At 39.7% G+C, this 23,101-nt stretch overlaps 1 protein-coding gene across 1 annotated transcript in view; it reads left to right on the top strand.

Annotated features, from left to right (window-relative positions):
- The window catches only part of LOC134620309 (BCL-6 corepressor-like), a 68,082-nt gene that overhangs the window by 5,259 nt on the left and 39,722 nt on the right, over window positions 1–23,101 (top strand). The window contains exons 2-3 of the mRNA XM_063466398.1: window positions 11,155–11,234; window positions 16,424–20,017. Coding sequence (XP_063322468.1) covers window positions 11,232–11,234; window positions 16,424–20,017 — 3,597 coding nt within the window. The 5' untranslated portion in view covers window positions 11,155–11,231. The remainder of the gene's footprint in view (window positions 1–11,154; window positions 11,235–16,423; window positions 20,018–23,101) is intronic.

The raw sequence follows: 23,101 nt of genomic DNA, 5'->3' as shown, positions 1-23,101 counted from the left end.
ACCATTAAAGCAGGCAGTAGCAGTTCGAGTTGGGCCTGCCCTGATTCGAGTCTCTCTTGCAGTAAACACCAGCAAGGATGTCTTTAGAGTGTTCTGTCCAGTCGATTGGTGCTGAAAATTGAAATTAGCAATGTTAGAAATGGACCATTTGGAGTGTGTTTTTGAATGTGGATCATTTAATAGCTAAATTTTGTTTATACAGAGATGTTTAACCAAGGCATCCTTTTGTTCTATAATTTGCTGGGTTGGTCCTCTTGAAAACCAAAATAATTCCATGATTGCGATTGAGGGGAGTGGGGTTAATTTCTGTTTGATCAAATCTTCAGCTCATATATTTTTCACAGAATCAAACTGGGTGGACAGGCTCAATTTTTGCCAGTTATAATACCAATACCTCAGCCTTGGTTATTTACAGACACAAAGTATTGGCCAATATTAGTCTTAAATTAAGTGATGATGGAATTTTTTTACCTGACCTCGGTATTTGCCACAAGATTAGACTGGATTAATGTGAGTGGTTTAACCCTGGAGAACCCATGGGGTCAAATTTGACCCCATGGTTTCCCTAGAAAACCAATGGGGTTGGCTCTGACCCCATGGGTTCTCCAGGGTCAAAAGAAGCGCCATCGTTTGATGGAGTGTGTCAACTTGCTTGTCCACAGTCTATGATTAAGTCAAAACATTTCCAAACATGCAGCACAGTGCAAAATGATTGAGACACATCTCATGACTTTATATTTTGCTTCCAAGCAACCAGACCTAGCAGCTGCAAGTTCTTCAGGCTTTCTGAAGCTCTTTCTTTGGACATTGGCTGCTTTTTCACTCATTTTCAGTCTGTGGGTTGTAACTGACCATTTTTAGAGGAAAGTCTTTTTTTGTTGTTGTTGCTGCTGTTGTTGTTAAGCCACTTAATGAAAAAACAAGATTGAAATGCCACTGGTGTTGGGGATCTGAGTGACAACACCACTGGCATTTCTGAGCATTACTGTGATCTGAAACCCACTGCAAGGCATAAAATCATACCTGGGTAGAAAAAGCACACAAGGGAAAACAATCAGTCATGGATTGGCCTCCCCAGAGCCCAGACCTAAACGTTGTTGAAGCAGTGTGGGATCATCTTGATAAAGAACAGAACCAAAGGCAGCCAGCATCCAAAGAAGAGCTTTGGTCTGGCTTTGTTCTCCTTCAAGAAGCCAGGAGAACAATTCCTGAAAACTGCTTAAAGAAATGACAAGAAGGCCAACCTAAAATAGTTAAGGCTGTGTTGAAGAATAAAGGTGGTCATACCAAATATTGATTTTAAGCTTGTTATAATTGTTCAAGATCGGTTTTTGCCTTATGGAATGTATTTCCATGTATGCTTGCAGGTATTTCAACAAATCACTGCACCTATTTCCAATTTTTCAAGCAAAATATAAAGAAATGAGGGGTGGCTAGAGATTTTTGTACAGTATTGTAGAAAGAAAATGATGGTGTATCAGTATTAAAAAAAACAAGCAAACCTTTAATAACTTCCTATGTTCAGGGGCTCTCAGCTTGCTAGTTTTGTCCAGTTTAACCCCAAAGACAACAAACACCCAAACCACCTTCAGATATATATTTGGAACCACCATTTATTGGATGGTGGGTGGCCAGTTGGAAAATTTGTCCAGTTACCCACAAATAAATTCACTGGGTTACATTAGCTACAGTATCTTTGCTAGTTGTCAGGTCATCATAAGGTAAACTGGCAATACGTTAACTATCATCAGATGTGGCTATTTAGATTGAACAAACCGTGATGTTAAGCCTGCACCAGATTTCTTTGGCAAAGGCTTTGAGAACAATAAACCCATAATCCTGTGTTTCTTTCCAACAGCAGTAAGATATGTCGTATTGTTTGCTTTGGAGACCCCTAGTGGCAGAAATCACATGCTGTTTATTATTAAATGAGTCAGCGCTTCTTTATATCCCTGTCTGATTTTCTTCAGTGTCACGTTCTCAGAATATTTCTCTCAGCCCAGTGAATTATCTCTTGTTGTGTTCCTGCAATGACTCACGCTCTGAGTTTGCTGCGACACTTCAGTACTTCTTCCTAAATCATGTAAAACCCACAAGGCTCCCAGAGTGTAAAAATATCGCTTATGTAATGTATCCAACCGTCTGTACTCGGATTACAGCCATAATTGCTGTGAGAGTTTATTTTTTAGAGTTTTTCAAAGTTTAAACTCATCTGAAAATTTATTTGAGTCATTTTTATTTGTGTTTTGTTCATTAACTGATTATCTTTGTGGTTTTGATTTCTATAGTTTTATTTTTCAGGCCTTGTCTGGTAGAGCTGTGCAATCAGCTAAATTTAATACTGTAATTCTGTCTTCATTTGCTTATTAAAATAAGCTGGTTGAGATTATTCTGCCACATTCTGTTTTGCAATAATGCATTACACACATTAGGGAAAATGTAAAGGAAGAGAATGTGAAAGTCAGCTTCTCTCCCCCGTTGTGAGCTTTAGGTCAGCTCACAATTATTTATGTATTTCTTTGTTTAGTTAGTCAATCCAGCTTAATTATAATTAAAGTTCAAGGAAATTTACTAAATTACAAAAGACAAGGCTTATTCCTTTTTAAAAACAAGTCTTAAAGTAACTGTGATCGCAGTATTGACCAAAATAACTGTCATGATTTTTTCTTATTGTTACCATAATCGAGCGTCACTATCTGAAGTCACATACACCAGTAATCAGTTTTAAAAACAATTAGGGAACCTTAATTGAAGTCACATATTTTGCTGAATCTCCCAAAGATTTCCCTGGGCTTTCAGCTGTTTTTTTTTTTTCTGGTCTTCATTCTGTCCTAATATTTCCAGACCTCCCACTGTGTTTCTGAAAAAGACTTCAATCAAAGAAATCCAGTTTTGGGGGCAGACTCATTCTCTTTGCAGCTACTCATTTAAATCTTGGGCAAAGTAGATTTTTGGCTACTTCTACACTAATCCGGATAAATTTGAAAGCAGTGTTTTTGTCTAAAAACGCTCCGTGTCCACACTATCATTTTCAATCGTTTTCATGCACACTGAAAACATTTACGTTGCAGTACTGCGGATGCGTGAAACGTAAGACGATTCGACCTGCGTCATTTCCGTCTGCCGTTTATTTATTTTCCAGCTCTTTGAAATGTCGTGGCAAGATGGGAAAAACACAGTTTTTTTTAAATGGACTGACAATGAGGTGGAGTTGTTGCTGCGAGTAACACAAAAGTACAAAGTTGCTGAACAACAGCTCTGAGTAAACATTCCGTCGTCTTTGAAGAAAAGCTATCTGGATCATGTACAAACTGATATTAATTTTTAATAGGGCTGTCAAAATTGAGAGCAAACAAAACAACTGCTGTACAATGCCATTGCCATCTTAGTTGAATTGGTCACATGACTGCATCACATGACTAAAATGTGACATCGTCTTCAAAAGCATTTTCAAATTTATCCACTTTGGAAGCGTTTTAAAAAAGCACAGTTTTCCTTGACCAAAAACGCCATCACAGTGTGGACGGAAGGCCAAAACAGAGAGAAAAAGATGCATTTTCAAACAAAAACTTATTAGTTTGGACATGGCCTTTATTTGATCCCATGTGGCCTTCTGTTATGCAGCAGTCATGCCTTTTTCCACTCTCTCTTCTGTATTTCTTGCAATCCTTAGGTCAAAAAAAGCTCTTTTATACTGCTTTGCACCAGGCATCGAAATCTAAAAAGATGAATGTGATCTTTATATCCTGGTAGAATCGATTAATGAAAATCAATCCTTATGTTTAGCTATCGCCTTCAGTTTGAGGTTAAAACAGGAGGGTTAAAGATGATTTTAGTACCTTTTAAAGGGACTTTATTTCCTCCTTTCTCATTACCAGAGAGATTTCCCAGCGATCAGCAGGGCAGTCCAGATAAATCCAGGTTAAATAAACAGCGTTTTCCCTGCAGGGGTCATTAAAGTTTCATCTCAGTTTCTCGTCTCGTAAAATTAAAACAAAGCAGAGCGGAGAGCACGAAGGTAATGAACGCGTCCAGAAAATTGCAGCTCAGATTGGCCTCGGTGGCCAGCAGCACAGCTGGATCATCAGGAGTTTGAGAGAGGAGCTCCACGTGTAGCTGGCTGCAAACACAGCAATCTGGAGCTGACGTTCACAACTGTAACATCTACATCTGTGAGGGAATAAGAGGAGGGAGAGATTTCAGAGATGTTTCAAAACATATATGGGTAACTGAAGGCAGCTGAAAGAGGAAAGATACACTCACGTCATAACTAAAAATGTCTGAGTAGTTTAAGTTCATCTGAGCAACAATTTAAATGTGCTTAGTTTGAAAAAGTAACTTATAAAGGAAGAAGAGGAATAAAGGACGAAGCCACTCTGAAAAAGTCGTACATAAATGTCAAATATGCATTTTGTTGTCATATGCTGCATTTTCTCGAGACTTTCTTTAAAAAATAGCTCCAATTTCGCTTAAAATATTACATAATATTTCTAAGAAGGGCTTACAGTTTCCATTATCTTTGAGATTTTAACATCTAAGAGAAAATTATGTGGCTGAGAAATGCAAAGTAATTTTGGTGTTCGTCAGATTTTCTCACAAAAGCAAACAGGGCTCTTGAAGATTCCAGGTATAACATCTTATTCTGAGAATCAGCTAGAATAGCTAATTCACAACAACATAAAAGCCTTGTTTTTCTTGTACTGTGTCACTCTTAACCCTTAACCTCCTAAGACCCGAACACTTCCACGGCATGCATTTTTAATTTCTCTTTGATATTTGGTCACATTGGAGCCCGATGAATGTAAAAAAACAAAGAATTACCAGATTTTTTTTTTTACCTTATTTTTGTTTTTAAGAAAAATAAGAGCCAAATATGAGGATATTCGTTTAAAATTTTGATAGAACAGTAGTAGTATAATGTCCTCGTAAGTGGATATCAAGCGCTTGTAGAGCAAAATTGAGTATTTTGGTCTAAATAACCCAAAATGTAATGTCCACATATGTGGACGCCAGGTCCTAGGAGGTTAAAGCCTGAAACATGAAATAATTGTGGAAAATTTTTTATTTTTTTTTGTAATATTGAGAGTTTATTGAACCATCTGACAAATTTGTTAAAAAAAATAATTACGTTTTAATTTCCATAAATTACTTTTAATTTGTATCTTATTTACTAAATCTAGCATTTTTTTTTCTTAAAAATGCATTTTTTTAATCTATGTGTGTATTTAGGTTTGGGTTTCGAGGGGAAAAATCACATTGATGATGTAAAGTCTCAAAAATGCATTAAAAATGCATAAAATACAACACACTAGGCATTTAAGGGCTTAAATGTAAGGACATACAAATCCAACCTTTTCCATTCACAATCCAGTGTACATAACTTGGATTCAGGTATCTGCTGATGCAGACCCCCTTAGGTCTAAGTCATCATTGTCTAAGTCACCCTCACCTGTGATGTAGCTTTTCATGATGAGTGAAATAATAAGATCACAGATATAGGAGGTAGAAATGGGATTTCTCATTGAAGGCTATCTGGTTCTCCTTTTGAGTTGCTGTGGAGTTGCTGCACCTCCACATCAAAAGCAGCCAGCTGAGGTGGCTGAAGCATTTAATTAGGTTGCCTCCTGGACGCCTCCTATGTGAGGGGTTTCGAGTATGTCCAACCAGAATGAAAACTTGGGGCAGACCCAGGACACACGTGAGATATTATACCTCTCCGCTGGCTTGGGAACGCCTTAGTGCCCTCCCAGGAGCGCTGGAGGAGGAGCATCTTTGTTGACTCTGCTGCCCCTGTGATCTGAACCTGGACCTGGACCTAGTAGCAGACAATAATGATTACTTATAATGATTACTTTCTGTGTCTGCTGACTGCCAAGACTTTGGAGGGGGGAACGTGATATTTTCTGACAGCGTAGAATGAAGGTCATCTGTATTCCTCACTGTGAGGAAGAGGCTGGAAATCGTTTTTTTTTTTTTATCTGTGAAGCAACACCAGGCTGCACTAAAACATTGCTTTCCTAACTTTGTAAAGTCCAATATAACAAGTCAAGAATATAAATTTGCTAACTTTAAAACTTTAAACGACAAGATGAAGATAAGGTAACGTTTAAAAATGTATTTTTCCTGCTAATTCATTGTCACTGGTCAGATTTCAGCTCAGTATGGGAGTCTTTATTGCTGGTATCTAGAGCCTTGTTAGTTTCTTCTTTCCCTGCTCTCCCTGTGATTGCACCACCGCACACACAGAGTGGAGCAGACAGAAACTGGAGAAGAGAAATAATGTTGATCAGGTTAAAAACAACACTTTATGTTACCGGAAGTGTAATAAAAAGCTTCATAACACTGGCATTTTTCAGTCTGTCCCACTCACCTGACCCCAATGAAAAATTTGTTCAAACAAAAAATCTGTTAATGTAGCAGAGGTGAAATACTAGCAAACCCTAACAGACCCTCCTGCTGCTGATGCATTGTCACATATATAGCAACAAAGAAGTGAATAGATCAGTCAGTTTCAGTCATACTTAATCCACCCTTTTGAGTAAAGATGTAGCAGAGATGTAGCAAAGATATAGCAGTGGCAGTCCTGTGACCTGCTAGCTTTACCTGTCAGAGTTTAAACTGGAATACATTTTTGGTTTATTGTTTGAAGAGGTTCCACACAGATGTTTATGACATTGCATGTTTTTAGCATCTAATCTCAACGCTTGCCTGATATTTATGTAATTTATTTATATGCTTTAGTAATTATCCTGGACTTATGTGCTATATGACCTTCTGTCTACATAAAATCTCTAAAACATGAATAAAAAATAACTTCATCATCACTTCTAGCTACTACCAGCACTATGGAGAATAAGAAAATTCATCGTGGAAAAGCTAAAAAGGATACAATTCTATTATTTTGTTAGACATTTCAATGAAAAGGTAAAGTGTGATTGATCATAGTCTTGTCTTTGAGTGTAAAAATAGTCCAAATCTAAGTTCATTGGTGGGTTGAATTGAAATCTACAAAGGCTCAGGTTTGTTTGCAGAGCCTTGAGTTTGACATGTGTGCCAACCAATAACGTTTTAAGATCTTCTAGCATAATGCTAACAGCACTGCTACAGCTAGTTCAAGTTTGAGCTTCTAAAGTGTTGATTGTAGATTTTATATTTTGCATTTCACATGATTATGAGGACAAAGTCCTGAAGAAATTATAGAATAATTTGGATAAGAAACGATCTGGTCTGGCACATGAAAAAAAAAAAGATTTTTAATATGTTTACCAGAAAAAATATAAAAACGTGTTAGTTGGCTTATTGTAGCCTATGTGAGTTTACTGTGCGTTTTGATGGTAAATGGTAAATGGCCTGCATTTGTATAGCGCTTTTCTAGTCCATAGGACCCCAAAGCGCTTTACACTACATTCAGTCATTCACCCATTCACACACACATTCACATGTTTTAGTATTTCAATATTTATAGACTAGTCACAGAGTTTTATTGGAAGATATTATACATTTTATTTTACTTTAGAGTCTGTGACGTAGCCTGATCTTCAGTAAATGGTTACAAGAAATTCATGTGACACTACGACCTTACAGAGAGTAGATGCTGGCTAATTTGGATGTCCAGTGAAATTATTGAAGATCATCTCTTGCCTGAGAAGGCTTAAAGACGTCACAATGCTGCTGTCCCAATTGAGATATGGAAAATAATACATAGATAAGAGACGACAAAGAAAAACAATTAGTATTTTTGTTAAAAACAGCTTTTTTATACTGTGAAAAGTAAATCAGACTCTTATGTTTTTATGCACAAACTCAAAATACAGATCTAAAAAACATGAAAGAAAACTCTCTTCCTCTTCTGAGAATTTGGCTCAAATTGTGCCGATAAATTTCCCAGTGAGCAGATCCAGCTGTGTTGGTAACACTTGACGTAACGCTTTCCCAGGCTAGCGTGAATGCTAATGCCAAGTCTGAAGCAGCCACGATGTCCTCACTTTGACGGTTTTTGTACTGCAATGTGTGCACACAAGCATACAAAGACTTGAACATACACACTCAAACGCACGTGTGCACACACAGACACACACACACAGCTGTCCTTCAGCGGTCTGGAGATAAGAGCCGTTATTGAAATCCCAGCTCCCTAACAGCCATCAATTACTCTGTGTGTGTGTGTGCGAGTGTGTGTGTGGCAGCTCGTCAGGCAGCTCTGTGCGTGTGTCTGCCGAGCAGCGCTGATACGTTTCTCTCTCCGCTGGATTATGAGTTCCTCGGGAAAAGAGGCGACGTGCCTTATCAGTCCTCCGGCTGGGCGATAAAACACGGGCGCGCGCACACACAGATGTCGAGCCTCGTTATGTGGCTGCAGACAGAGAACGGTGTGTGTGTCTGCGAGTGTGTGTGCTTCACTGTCAGCGCAGCTGAAATGAAGCCCAAACCATGTACCAGACTACACTGACTTTCTCTAACTCGTTTGCATTTTTTAACCTTTTATGAGTGAAAGTAAAATCAAATCATAAGGTGCAGGTGGGCTGACATTATTCAGCAGACATTTGTGCAACACTTCAGCTGCATTAACACAACTTGCAGCTGTTTTGCAACCTTGACACCTTTACACCTTCCCTCTCCAGCACAACCTGAACTCTTATAGGCAAGCTTATAATTTCTTTCAGTAGTCTTCAGGAATAGTTCTCCAGGCTTCTTGAAGGACATTAAAAGCTGTTCTTTGGAAGTTTCTGCCTTTTGTTCTGTTCTCTGTCAGCATGATCCCACATTGTTTCAACAATGTTGAGGTCTGGGCTCTGGGGACGCCAATCCATGACTGATAGGGTTCCATTGTATGTTTTTCTATCTAGGTATGTTTTTTACTGCATTAACAGTGTGTTTGGGATTATTGTCATGCTGAAAAATGAATGAAGCTGTTGCTAATCAGATGCTTTCCAAAATTAAATTGCACTGTGGTTTAAAATCTCACCGTACTTTTCTGTGTTCATAATTCAGCAATTTTAACAAAGCTCCCGAACACCACTGGCTGAAATCAGCCCCAAACCATGACAGAGCCTTCACCATGTTTTACAGATGGCTGTATACACTGTTGGACCTCTTCTGTACATACTGATGATGATTTGATCCTAAAAAAAATCACTCTATCAGACCTGTTACCCCTGATTTTAAATCCAGTTCTTGTATAATTTGGCATACCTCAGCCCTTTCTTCCAATTTACCTTTCTTAAGGATGGCTTCTTTCCTTCCACTGAAACCATTCTTTCCTCAAATTTTTGTAAGTACTCGCTGCACACCATGCTGAGATATCCCAAGCTTTCAGCTATTACACAGGTATCAAACTCCAGGCCTCGAGGGCCAGTGTCCTGCAGGTTTTAGATGTGTCCTTGATCCAACACAGCTGATTTAAATGGCTAAATTACCTCCTCAACATGTCTGGAAGTTCTTCAGAGGCCTGGTAATGAAGTAATCATGTGATTCAGGTGTGTTGACCCAGGGTGATATCTAAAACCTGCAGGACACCGGCCCTCGAGGCCTGGAGTTGGCCACCCCTGAGCTAATAGTTCTTTGGGAATCAACTTGTTGGTGCAGAAACGCTATTTTATCTCTATCAGACTGTTGTTTTTGGCATTTTACAGAATTCAGCTTTTAACAAGATTCAGATGTTTCAGCCATTCAAGAAATTGGAAGAAATCATGTGCTTTCGTGACATGCTGCTACTAACCCAAAGACACAATTTAAGATGTGTGTGTTATGTGTTGACACAAAACTGGTTCAGCCCTTGAACCAGGTGCCTTTTTTCTGCTTGAATGATTCATAGGTCAGTGTTAAGTGGGTAAACAAACAAAAAAACATCCCTCTGAAAATGGTCAGGTACAAGGACTGGACTGAAAAGAAGTGAAAAAAACAGCCAAAGAAAAACTTGGAGGATTGAAGGCTGTCTCAACACTCTACAACTATGTTGTTGTGGTTCCCAGGTCTGCCTTCAGTAAGGGAGCGGGTCCTGACTGTTGTTTATGCCTATGCACCAAACAACAGTTCAACGTACCCAGCCTTCTTAGAGTCACTGGGTGGAGTGCTGGAGAGTGCTTCATCCACGGACTCTATTGTTCTGCTGGGGGACTTCAACTCTCACATGGGCATTGATGGTTATACCTTGAGGGTTGTGAATGAAAGGTCTGATCTGTACCCCTTTTGGTGTTCTGTTATTGAACTTCTGTGCTAACCACAGCTTATCCATAATGAGGGTATTCATAAGTCCAATTGGCACCTGTACACACATCGGATCGATGACTGATTTTGTAATCATATCATCAGACCTGCAGCTATATTTCTTGGATACGTGGGTAAAGAGAGCTGCTGAGCTGTCAACAGATCACCACCTGGTATTTTACTCAACATTTTGGTTCTCAGATCTTCTTCAGGTCAACTTGTGTATGAGTGTAACTGATTGACCTCATTTAAAGTTTTAATACTGAAGAACTTTCAGTGAAATCTGACATGGACATGGACAAAAGTCTGATGTGAATAGAAAGCAAAATGCATAGTTAAACCAGATGTTCCAGTACATTTTAAGCTTCCCATACAAGTGACATGCTACTGACTTTTTTCACAACCCTCCAAACACCTGTGCTCACTTTATCAAAGTATCGTCTCCTCAGGCCTTCATTAGGTTTGCTTTTGTACGACAGCAGCTGGAATGCTTCCAAACTTTATGTGAAGTTCTTACTTGAAAAGAAGGCAACAACTCCTGCCTGTTTGAACTCGTGTTTTTCAGGCATTTGAACAAATTGCACAGCACTACAGATGATATTTCTTGCTATTCAGACATTAAATGCCCATGATGATCTCTGGAGTTTTTATATTTAAAGCAATTCTATGAATTCACCGATCTTTTAGTTCACCAGCTTAATTAAAACACAAAGGTTAAAATTTGTGGCATTTTATGTGGTCAAAGAAGTGTGTGTAAAAGTGTGTACAACAAGTCAAACGGAGTCTGTTTTCTGAAGTATCCCTGCTCTGGTTAAAAAGAAAGAAAGAAATGTAGTGAAAATGTCAAAGGAAATGATTTGTGTTACACAGTGAGACCTTTTTCTTTGCAGAAACCTCATGTGGTTTCAGTCTGACCTGCTCTCATGTGGTTTTTCTCTCCATCTGCAGACATGGTGGGCTGAGCGGCGTCCTCGAGGCAGACGGCTCTGTCTGAAGCAGAAACCAGCGGAAGGCAGGCCCGCAGCATGGTAAGGTTAAAGTTCAATTTCAAGTTTATTTTCCTCTGAGCTGTCGGAGCTTTACCTACAGACTGAACTTAAGTTATAATCACTCCATGCAGAATGAAGTTGAAATGATGATGAAACTTTTTCAACTTAATGTAAGATTTTTAGAGAAAGTCTGAGTTTGGTATTTACGATACAGGAGTCGGGAAACATAAATGAAAATGTTGGATAAGCAACAAAGATCCACCGGTCGATTGTTGTTCCCCTAGACGGCTACTGTAGCCAATATTTCCAAGAGTTTTTCGTGACATGAAATAGCAGTCTAAGCCATGACCTCAGTGGTTTCAGAGTAACTGTTTGGCAGTTACTCTTTAGAAGTTAATTATTTATTGAGTTGAATTTTCAAGGAAGTGACCACAATTACCAAAGTAAAACATCAAAAAACAAGAACAACGGTTGGTGATTTTAGATATAATTAACAAAACCAAAACTTGCATATTTTCCCTCACACCTGAAAGGCTGATTGCATATTGTCTTCACCACACCAGTGGGCGATGGGGATGGCCAGCTTTGTGACCACAATAAGTCAAGTATAATTTTTAAATTGATGCCATAGATGCAGCTACTAAAAATATCGGTGACCTTGACCTCAACTTTAAGTTCGAGGTTACAAGTTCTGAAAATTTTGTGAATGCAGTAACTCTTTCAGAGAAAGATCTGAACTAGGATTTATACCATAAAAGCTTCTAGGTGAGGGGCAACACTGAAGAGAATTAAATCAGCAATTTGATTTAATTAAATCATATGTCCTTCCTAAATGAGGAAGGACATATGATATTAAATAATCAGGCTGGATGCCCTGGGGTAGCTTGTTTGCTTCTAAATTTGGACATGTGAATCAAGATTCCTTAATTGTGGCGTTGCTTTGTTGTTGTTTGTTGGTATATACAGTGGCTTGCAAAAGTATTCGGCCCCCTTGAACTTTCCCACATTTTGTCACATTACAGCCACAAACATGAATCAATTTTATTGGAATTCCACGTGAAAGACCAATACAACGTGGTGTACACTTGAGAAGTGGAACGAAAATCATACATGATTCCAAACATTTTTTACAAATAAATAACTGAAAAGTGGGGTGTGCGTAATTATTCAGCCCCCTTTGGTCTGAGTGCAGTCAGTTGCCCATAGACATTGCGTGATGAGTGCTAATGACTAAATAGAGTGCACCTGTGTGTAATCTAATGTCAGTACAAATACAGCTGCTCTGTGACGGACTCAGAGGTTGTCTAAGAGAATATTGGGAGCAACAACACCATGAAGTTCGAAGAACACACCAGACAGGTCAGAGATAAAGTTATTGAGAAATTTAAAGCAGGCTTAGGCTACAAAACGATTTCCCAAGTCTTGAACGTCACACGGAGCACTGTTCAAGTGAGCTGGAGCTGTTTTGCAAAGAAGAATGGGCAAGGATTTCAGTCTCTAGATGTGCAAAGCTGGTAGAGACATACCCTAAAAGACTAGCAGCTGTAATTGCAGCAAAATGTGGTTCTACAAAGTATTGACTCAGGGGGCTGAATAATTACGCACACCCCACTTTTCAGTTATTTATTTGTAAAAAATGTTTGGAATCATGTATGATTTTCATTCCACTTCTCACGTGTACACCACTTTGTATTGGTCTTTCACGTGGAATTCCAATAAAATTGATTCATGTTTGTGGCTGTAATGTGATAAAATGTGGAAAAGTTCAAGGGGGCCAAATACTTTTTCAAGTCACTGTATCTGTGTCTGCGTACATCTCTACACTGTAGCACAACACAGCAACAAGCAAATAGGTGCCGTTTAGAGTGCGTTTAGAAAAAACAGCCAACCTTATTGGCAGAAAAAGGCTGGTCCAAAGTTTGGGCGCTACAACCTCAAGTGTGTTCACTAGGGGTGGGCGGTATAAACGGTATACAGTAGAAACGATATGAATTTGGCCAATGGTAGAGATTTTGACTATACCGCTCTACCACAATAGCACATGTTGATGGTGTCATAAGCTGCACCTGTTTTGGTCGAAAGCATCACAGCGGCTGGAAGCATGAGGAGGAGGAGGTGCTCATAAAGAAGACCGGTGCGACGTCGGTCATATGCACCTGGTTTGGGTTTAAGCAGTTGGATGTTAAGCAGAAAAATATTATCTACAAATTATGCCTGGCGACAGTAATAGCGAAGAGACGAAGCACGTTTTGGAATATGAGGAAAGCCAAAAACTGTGCTTCCTCCACTTTCGTACCATTGATTTATTAATGTTGAATTCTCTCGCAGCTGCTCTATTCCCATGTTGTTGCAGTATATTAATGACTAGCCTCATATTGTGGATGGATTTACTCAGTTGTTCTCCTGACTGAAGTTTAGTTAGTTTACAGCATCTTGCCATGTGATTGCATTTGTCCCTAAATCATCAGGAACCCTCCCGTTAACTTTTATCGAGTGGAAAAAAGTTAGCATTCATCCTCCAGTGTCATTGTGTTTATGTTATGCTAACATAGCTGTGTTGGTAGCAATCACGTAGCACATCATTGTATACCAGCTAGCCCAACTTCAATAACCCTAAAAAAGTCACTGCTGTTTAGTTTTCTGTCTTCATTTATGTTGGTATGATAGCATAGCTGTACGTTTTAATTTTTTCAGAAATCTCTCAGTCAGAACATGATATATCATGTTTAGGTGGAAACTAGCAGGCTAACATCCTGCTAGCTTCTAACTCCTTTAAATTTAACAAATTCTGTTTTCAAGGATGCCTGGATGTTAAACTTAATTGTTACACCTGGTAAAGCAGCAACGCTGATCATTTCATTAAAGATTAAAAAAATTATGCAGTTTTTTTAACTCTCAGTGATGCTGCAGTGTTCGTTTGACTTTGGGACCTGAAGGGGACGGAGTTTTGGACCCAGATTACTCCGCGAGGCTCCTGACTACGGTAGCTGTAATGCTCCAACAATTGTTGGAATTTGACCGGTGCAGTGTCGTAGCTTACCAAAGTTGTACTGAAACATTTTTGACAGATTTTTGAGCGCCATGTACCACATAAAATCACACACATAAAATCTGAGGTCAGTAAGCACAACCAGAATTCATACATAAGGCACACCGGATTATAAGGCACACTGTCAATTTTTGAGAAAATTGAAGGATTTTAAGTGCGCCATATAGTGCAGAAAATACGGTATACAGAACAAAAGAATTTATCGCAATATATATCGTTACCGCACATGCTTCAAATTATACCGCAATTTGGATTTTAGGCCATATCGCCCAGCCCTAGTGTTCACCTCTGGATTTAAAATAAGAACGTGGAACAGTTAAAAGACCCTGGTCAGGTGACTTGAGAGCTCGGCTATATAAGCAGGAGCCTGGGCATATAGAGCTTTTTATGTTAATAATAGAATTTTAAGATGGATTATTTTAAATTTTAGTGGAAGCCAAAGAAGAGAAGCAAGAATAGAGGTTATGTCCAAGCACCACCTAATTTTTGCATCATTTCTTGGCCAACTGAAGAGAAAGGCTTGAGAAAGACATGAGCTATAGTGAGCTATATTAATCAAGCCAGGAGAAAATTAAAATGCTAAATATCTAAAATAACTAAAATATCCAAATTATTGAATGACATTGGTCAGATAAAAATGAAAACCATTTAGAACTGTGACATTCTTGCCAACCCAATTCTGTAATCTGTTACAGATTACACTAACATGTTAAATGGCTTCAAATGAGCCTAAAATAGAACTAAGAAACTAAAATGGAATATTATATTCTTATGTCCTCAGATAAAAGTAAATTTATCATTAGTGATTTTCAGGTACACTGTTTCAATGTTGTGGCTTCATTGGTTCGAGATTGGAATCTATCAAAGACACTGTTTCCCTCAATCAGCTGAAGGAGAAGATGAGCGACAACTTTCACAAGGATTTTTGAAATTAATGGCAATTAGACGGTAACAGATCTATTTTCAAACTATAATAAATAAATGCCTGATTTATCTGGTTTAATTTTTGTTCCGAGCTGCTTTCTAACCCTGATTTTCCTTTAGCTACACTTTTCAGTCTCTACCATTCTCCTTTCTCGGTGCCTTAAAAAACAGAGCGAGTGAAGGATCTCTGCCTCCTCCTTCTCATCTCAGGCGGCAACCCAGCTGTCTGGATAATTTCCTAATGGCCCTGCGGCTGATAGCCAATCAGAGATGGTTCACCACGCCGTGTGACAGGAAATTCAATTAGGCTGCTTTTTTTCTTTCAGTATTGCGCTCCCTGACTCTCTCTCTTTTTCTGCCATGCTTTCCCTTTGTCTCTTGCCCTCTCTTTGTTTATAGCATTTCCTCTTTTCCCCCTCTCTCTCTGGCTCTTCCCTCTCACCCCCTGCCTCCTCTCTTTTTTTCATCTCTCTGTTTCCTGGATCTGCCGAGAGAGAGAGTGAAAGAGTAGCTCCGGGCGTCGTATGTCATCCAGGAATACTAAAATAAATAAATAAAAGGAAAGAGTGCTCTTATTTTTCTCCATGACAGGAAAATGAAATCACAGGCTTTATGTCTTGCAGTTGAGATCCCCTAAATAGACAAAATTCTTTTTTTCCTCTCTTCATTCCCGTTTGTCCTTGAAGTGCGAATTTAACCATGTGGTGCTTAACCATATATTTCAGAGTATGTACTGTACTAAAGGGAGAATCGCCTGCACTGCAGAGCCCACTAACATCCAGCTGACAGTGTGGGATACTTTGTCTTAAGAGTTCAGCAAAAGTCATATTGTAATTTCATGTCACAAAATGTCATATCATAAAATATAACCATTAAATGCACTGCGGAATCTCATATTGCAAAATGTCATATCATGAAAAGTTGGATCACAAAATTTCATCACAAAATATTGTATCAGCTAAATGCTTCACAGTGTGCTGCATCACATTGCAAAATGTCGTATGAAGAAATGGATCGCAAAATATTATAAGATAAAATTTCAAAAACTGTTTCCTGACTCAAATATAAAGATTTGCTATTATTCTTAGCATTTTCTGTATCAATCTGAGAATCAGAAAGGATGTTGCCTTTTTTGTGCATGAAAGTTTTTCTGACTTTCTGTTAGTCAGAATTAATGATTATTGTAGAAAACAGTTCTTGAGGATTTTAAAAAAGAATACAGTTATTCATTATTTTCTCTTACTCTCTGTTACAGGTGGATGCCAGCGCAGCTCGCAGGATGAACCCGTTAGCTGCCCTTAGTATTGACCGCAATGCTCTGGTGGGGGAAAACCTTCGCCCCCATGGAGGAATTTTTTATCCTGGCATCCATCCTCTGTCTTCTGAAAAACCCCAGGAGCCTGGTACCTCACTGCCACTTGGTTATGATCTCCTGTATAAACCAGATGTATCCCTGCTTGAAGGCCAGAAATCTGCAAATGGATATGTTGGACTGTATAAAAGCCCAGCACCAGGACTGCAGAAACCTTTACTTGTTCCTGCTGCAGCAGGTGATGGCTTGGGCTTGGACCGCAGAGTAGGATCCAGTGACAAACAGCCAGAGCTGGGTTTGAATGGTACCAGTAGCTTTCTTAGACTACCTTGGATCAGCCCCTATACCGATGCTACAATGTACCCCTTCCTGGACATGGCATACAAGGCCTCATTCCTGTCTCAGCAGCCACCCTTCATGCACCAACAGCTGGCATATCAATCTTTGTGTGCCTCTAGGCTTGGGAACAGCACGTCTGGAGAGGAGAGACTTTTCTACCTGCCTCCTTATTTACCGGCCCATATCTCTTCTCCACTAGGCCCTCCAATAAGGATTTCTACAGCCACCCCAGCTTCTACAGTACTTTCACCATTACCCCACTGCCAGGACAAGACATTGCAGGGCATTGGTTCTCAGGTACATCAAGAACCCTCTGCCTTCAGCACCAGTCCTCAGATTCATCAGGAAACCCAAGCTCACGCTGTTCACCATACAGAGCGACAACATGAGAGTAGCAGCAGCAGTGGTGGAAAGTCCACTCAGACCACTTCTACCAAAAATACTCTCAGCAAAACTACTGGTGGAAACAGTAGCACCCATGTTTCCAGCACAGCTGGTACTGATGCCTTAGAGTCATCCCCAGTTACCCTTCCTTCTTCCTCACTTCCAACACCCCACCATCTCAGCAACAGTTCTGCAGAACTCCAAAAGTCCCTTAGCAGAAGCACTTCCTTATCCTCAACCTCACTTTCAGCGTGTCACCCTTTTTACATGAGCTCTGAGCGCTCCTCCACTATACACTCAGGCAGCAGTAAAACCAAAGATGTCACCTCTGACTGCAGTAATAAAGAAAAGTGTATATCACCTGCAAAGACATCACTGGACAGAGTAGGACCTCATAAGGCTGCCAAAAACCCCAGAGAAAAACCTTTGGATTTGTCTGCTAAAGAGATGGAAGGGTTTCCAAGTGGATTCCCAACCAGATTAGAGGCCCTGTCCAAGTTGGGGTATGTGCCACCATCTCATTACAAGCTGTTAACTAGTCAAGACCAACAGCTCAAAGAGAGTTTAACCCGACCTGTTAGCACGTCAGCTAAGACTTCAGATCATCCCGAAATGATCAGCACTGCAGGCCCCAGCTGGGCTACTCCAGGTCCTTCCTCTGCTGTCATCTCTGACCACAGCAGAGGCTCTCAGTCTATGAAAAACCGAAGTGTGGACAATACTGTTCACCAACAGCACCCTCCTGGCTCACCTGGCTCTAAGAGAGTTGAGTTAGCCAGTATTTCCAGTACTGCCTCAGGAGGGCAACCTTCTGCAGCATCTCCTTCTTTAAATGCCAAAGTTGGGTGGCCACAAGTCCCACCTACTGACTCTGACAAAGTCCCTCCAAACAGCAAAGGGGAAACTCACTCTGGAAAACAAATCTTAACTTCTGCTAAGCCAGAGGTTAAAGAGAGCCAGACTAAGCATCAGCAGCCATTTCGTTTAGAAAATGGAAATGGCTCCAGCCAGATGTATAGTGATTCCTATCTTCCTCCTGGCTTAGGTTATACTAATCGCTATGTCCCGTACTCAGTTGCAGAAAATATATCCATGCAACGACTGTCAATAGCAAGTAAAGGACATGTGTACCCGCATCCACTATTACTCGGTAGCAGCAGCTTTTACTCATCTAACATTCCACCAAGACACGGCCTCCCATATGGAGTTCATTCATATCCAAATTCCCAAGATATTACCTCAACTCCAGTTTCAAATTATTCAAGTCTTACAAGCAAAGAACAGCTGGAGATCAGGTCCAAGAGCCAGGATAAACTCTGGACTTTAGAAAAGCCAGATGTTGACAGCTCTCGCACACGTGACAATGAGAAAGACAAGTCCAAGGTCTCAGGTAAAGGCCTGTCTGCCATAAGAGATGATATAGTTTGCATTGACCTGGTGCATGATGAGGCAGAAGATGATTTTTCCACCAGTAATTGTGGCTCCACATCTACCAGAACAGAAGATTTCTCCAAACATGTACAAATCAAAGAAACAGAGCCAGGGCCTCCAAAAGGCATCCTTTCAACAGAGCAGAGACTAGGTTCACTATCCCACACTTCTCATCACACCTCTTCCTCACCTCATCCTACTGGTCAGGAAAGCACAGTGGAAATCCCAGAGGAGGAGGAGGAAGAGGCAATTAGTCCATTCCCAGATATACCAGAGGAGGAGACAATGCGATGTGCCCGAACGTCTCCACAGCAGTTTTCTAGAAAATGTAAAACTGGAGCCTCTGCTGGTTCTGGGAATCAAACGTTGAATGCTACTGGTGGTGGGAAAAGTGTTACAAGTGAGGTTAGATCAGAAGTTTCAAGCAGTAAAAATATTCAACCTCAGCAAAGCCCTTCCAGAAACGTAAGCTCTTTGGTTCCTGGAAGCAGTGAAAATAGTTCTAGTGATTGTACTAGTTCCAACAACAGCATGGGAGTAGTCTGTACAATGAGCCCAAAGAGCTCAGCTCACCATGGCAGCACTCAATCAGAAAGTCCCATTTACAGCAGTATGGGACAGAGTAGTAGAGACTTCAGTCCTCAGGTTCCAGCATGCAGAAGTTTTAATTCCAGGCCATCACCTGGAGGAGCCAAACTATATGCCAACAGCAACCCAAGAGGCCCCTCATCGTGTAACGGAAATGCAAACAGTCCAAATTTTAGAAATTTTGTTGGGCCATGCTGCAGAAATCTGACTGTGAGGGCACCAACTTTTGAACCGAAACTTTTCAGCAGCCCAACTCGTGAAAATGTTAACTCTATGCCTACAAGCTACAGGAGCAACAGCCCTCATGGTGAAAACTGCAATGCAGTACAATCAAATGCTAATCCCAGAGCTCCTGCATTTGGAAAGTTTAGTAGTCAGAGTTATGGAAGATCCCTCTCTAAGAGCCAGCCTTCTGGAAATTACCAAACAGCCGGTGCAAGCAGCACCCTCAGGGTTCCCACATATGGAAATAGTTTTATCCAGGGCCCAACCTGTCAACACCTTTCACCAACCAGTGATGGTCTGAACACGATGCCAGTGGATCCAATGCTGGAGCTGTTAGTTAACAAAGACCTTTCCTCTACCATTAGCTGTGGAAATGAGAAGGAGTTCAACATGCAAGACTGCGTGGATCCTCTGGCAGATGAAGAGGATGGTCACAGCAAATCCCGTGTCTCTGGCCTCACCAAACGCATTGCCAATTCATCTGGCTACGTGGGAGACCGATTCAAATGTGTGACCACAGAGCTTTACGCTGACTCGAGCAAGCTGAGCAGAGAACAGAGAGCACTTCAGGTAAGGCATCATGTCCTCATCCCTTCGTTATTCAATGATGGTATGGTGAGACAGAGAGAGCAAATCAGATTTTCTCTGGTGGTCTGGTGTGCTATGATTACACCACTGCTGCCTGTTTGGGTTTGTTTTCTGATATTGATTTTTCAGCTTACTGTTCATTAAGGTAATTTAAGTCACACTCACTGAAAGGAAACAGACTCCCCATTCACTGTGGTCCAATTCCACAGTGTGAAGCTTCTTGTAAACATGGAAAAAGTATGTTAAACCAGGGTTACTTTTTAAAAAATAACATTATCTAATAAAGTCCTGGAGCAGGGAAATGCAGAGGAGACTGAGAACATTTACCAAATAATAAGTTGTGCCTGAAAGAAGGTCATTTCAATAATTTCTTGTCCAGTTTTAACATTATGATAGCCTAAAAAATTGAGATTTCCTTAGCTGGATGATTGAGCATGCATCAAAAAGCCTTATCATAGGTTTTTATGAACATTCATATGTGGCTTAAAGTTCCTTTGCCATTTTGGCTACAATATGGTTGGAATGCAGCTTTTAACTCAACTGTTGTGGTGTTTCTGGGTTTTATTAAGAAATTAAACATGAACATATGTGTCAGTTTTGCCTGCTGATGCGCAGCCAAGGAGATATTTGTAGGAGGAAGCAGGAATTGGTTTTCTCTGAGGATGCGGTCCCTCACTAGCTTCCCACCTACAAATTATCTTTGGAAGTTGCAGGAGGAGTAAAAAGAGAATGCTGTGATTGTTATGGCTTCTACGTAGGAGGAGTGAATCTCAGCATATGCTGCAGAGCGCTGGTCTTTGAGTTACGGTTTTGATTTATCACCTGATTGTTCAATAAGAAAAAAACAAAAACAAAACAACCACAGCATAGCGTCAGCAGTTTTAAACCCCAATTGTGGAAGTGGTGGACAGTTAAGGACATGAACGTTCGGCTAGAATCACCGTTTGCAGGTGTCTGAACAACTAAAACCCTCTGACTGAGTCTAAAGTTCATTTTCATTGTTGGTTGTTTCTTTTGCTTTCATGCACAGTCAAATCACTTAAACCTTGTTTATACAGGACCCAATGTACAAAACTGAATGTAAATATGGGCTTATATGAGGTGGCTAATGAGTGAAAAATATTTTGAATTTGAATTAATTCAATGATGTGGCAGTAAAAGAGGAGGTAAGTAAGACAGAAACAGTAAAATGTTGCTTTAAAAAGCAATTATAAGCCACAACCTTAAAGTTAGCCTCAGCTGATGGATTTTTGGTCTGCATTTAAAGAAATCAGCACTTTCAGCTGCGCTCACAGGGCCAGAGTCTATTGTTAATTCTTCTGTTTTTTATTGTTAATCCTGATCATAGAGTGTTCAGATCTAATCCAACCATACAAAGAAAAACAACCTAGAATGTCAACAACAGACTTAGCAGACATAACATGGGATTTTAACCGTAAATCGGGAGAGGAGGTTAGTTTGAATCTGCAGTGAAGAGTGGTCAGGTATGAGGAGGTATTTAGGAGGAGAGTGGCTGCCTTCTCCTCCTCTCTTTTTCTTTTCTGCCTGCTGATATTTGGGGTCGAGCTGAGGTCGAGTTAGGATAACTCAGCGGCACTGTGGCTCCAGGCGACTGTTAACCTGATGGTTTTTCCCCAAACTGTGAAGGAAACAGTGGAAGGAAGGAAGGAACGAAGAAGTCTCTTTTGCGTTTTTTCTTCCTTTCTGTCTCTATTTTTATATGTTTATCTTGGCTTTTTCTATTTTTTCTCTTCATCTTTCTCTCTGAACATCATTTTTGCTTTCTGTTCTTTCTGCTCTTTGTTCCTCCTTCACCTCCTCCTCTTCATCCTCCTCTCAGTAGATGGAAGAGGATGAATTCATTGTTTTGTTTTGGGGGTTTTTTTCCTAAGAAGTCCTCCTCTTCGTCCTGCAGTCCCAGATTAGCTTTGACTTCTTTAAATTTTTTGTTGTTATTTTTTTTTATTTACTGATGGAAGCTGCTAAATGAATAAATGAAGTACATTTCCAGACAGGCGGCTTTAGAAAGCCTATACTTTACATTACAGCTGATGTAAAGCTATTGAATTATTTTAGACGCAAAATAAAATATTAGCTGTCTAAAATAACATGATTAATATTTCTATAATTAATATGTTAGTTTTCAGATATATATCCACATTCAGGCAAATAGATAGTGAGACGAAAGGTTGACCCCAAAAAGCACCACACTTCTGTTAAATCTATTCGTTGTTGTTTTAGATCTCTTTCTAGACATTTGTATCTTTTGTGGTTGTTTTGTATCTTTTTATGGACATTTTCCGTCCTCTATCTTTTTCATCTTTCTGGATCTCTTGAATGTCTTTTTGCATCTGCTTGTAGCCACTTTGTATCTTGTTACAGTCATTTTTCCATCTTTTCTTTGTGGCTACTTTCTAACTCTTTCTGTTATGGTCGTTATACCGTCTTATGGTCATTTTCTTTTTGTGGTCCTTTTTATCTCTTTCTGTTCATTTTCTGTATCTTTGTAGTACTTTTTCATCTTTGTTGTCATTTTATATGTCCTTATGGTAATTCTGCCTTTCTTTTTCATAAGTTTTTTGTGGTCAATTTGCCTAAATTTGTCATCATTTGACGTCTCTTTGTTTTATGGTCATTTTCTGCCTTTTTGTGGTCCTTTTTTTATCTCTGTGTTTTATCTCTCTTTGTCTTTGTTGTCATTTTATATCTGTTTTACAGTCATTTTGCCTTTCAATTTCTTTTTTTTATCTCTTTGTGATCATTTTGCATCGCTTTCTGATCATTTTCTGTCTATTTCATTTTGTGCCATTTTCTGGTCTTTTTTTATTTCTTTATGGTCATTTTTAACCTATTTCTATTCATTTTGTGTCTCTTTTTGTTCCATTCTTCATCAATTACAGTGTTGAGTTTATCATTAAACCAACAGCTCCACAAGGATACACAACAACTTCAGGGTCTTGTGTTTTCAGTAAAATTCTTTTAACTTTTTTTTTTTTTTTTTTTTACTTTTTTTTTCAGGTGACACTTGAAGCCCAGGCACCAGATAAACTAATTGCACAATATTAC

The sequence above is a fragment of the Pelmatolapia mariae genome, linkage group LG23 (genome assembly GCF_036321145.2).
Source record: "Pelmatolapia mariae isolate MD_Pm_ZW linkage group LG23, Pm_UMD_F_2, whole genome shotgun sequence".
Taxonomy (NCBI): domain Eukaryota; kingdom Metazoa; phylum Chordata; class Actinopteri; order Cichliformes; family Cichlidae; genus Pelmatolapia; species Pelmatolapia mariae.
The sequence above is the reverse complement of the archived record's forward strand: the minus strand, read 5'-3'. Positions and strand labels throughout refer to the sequence as shown.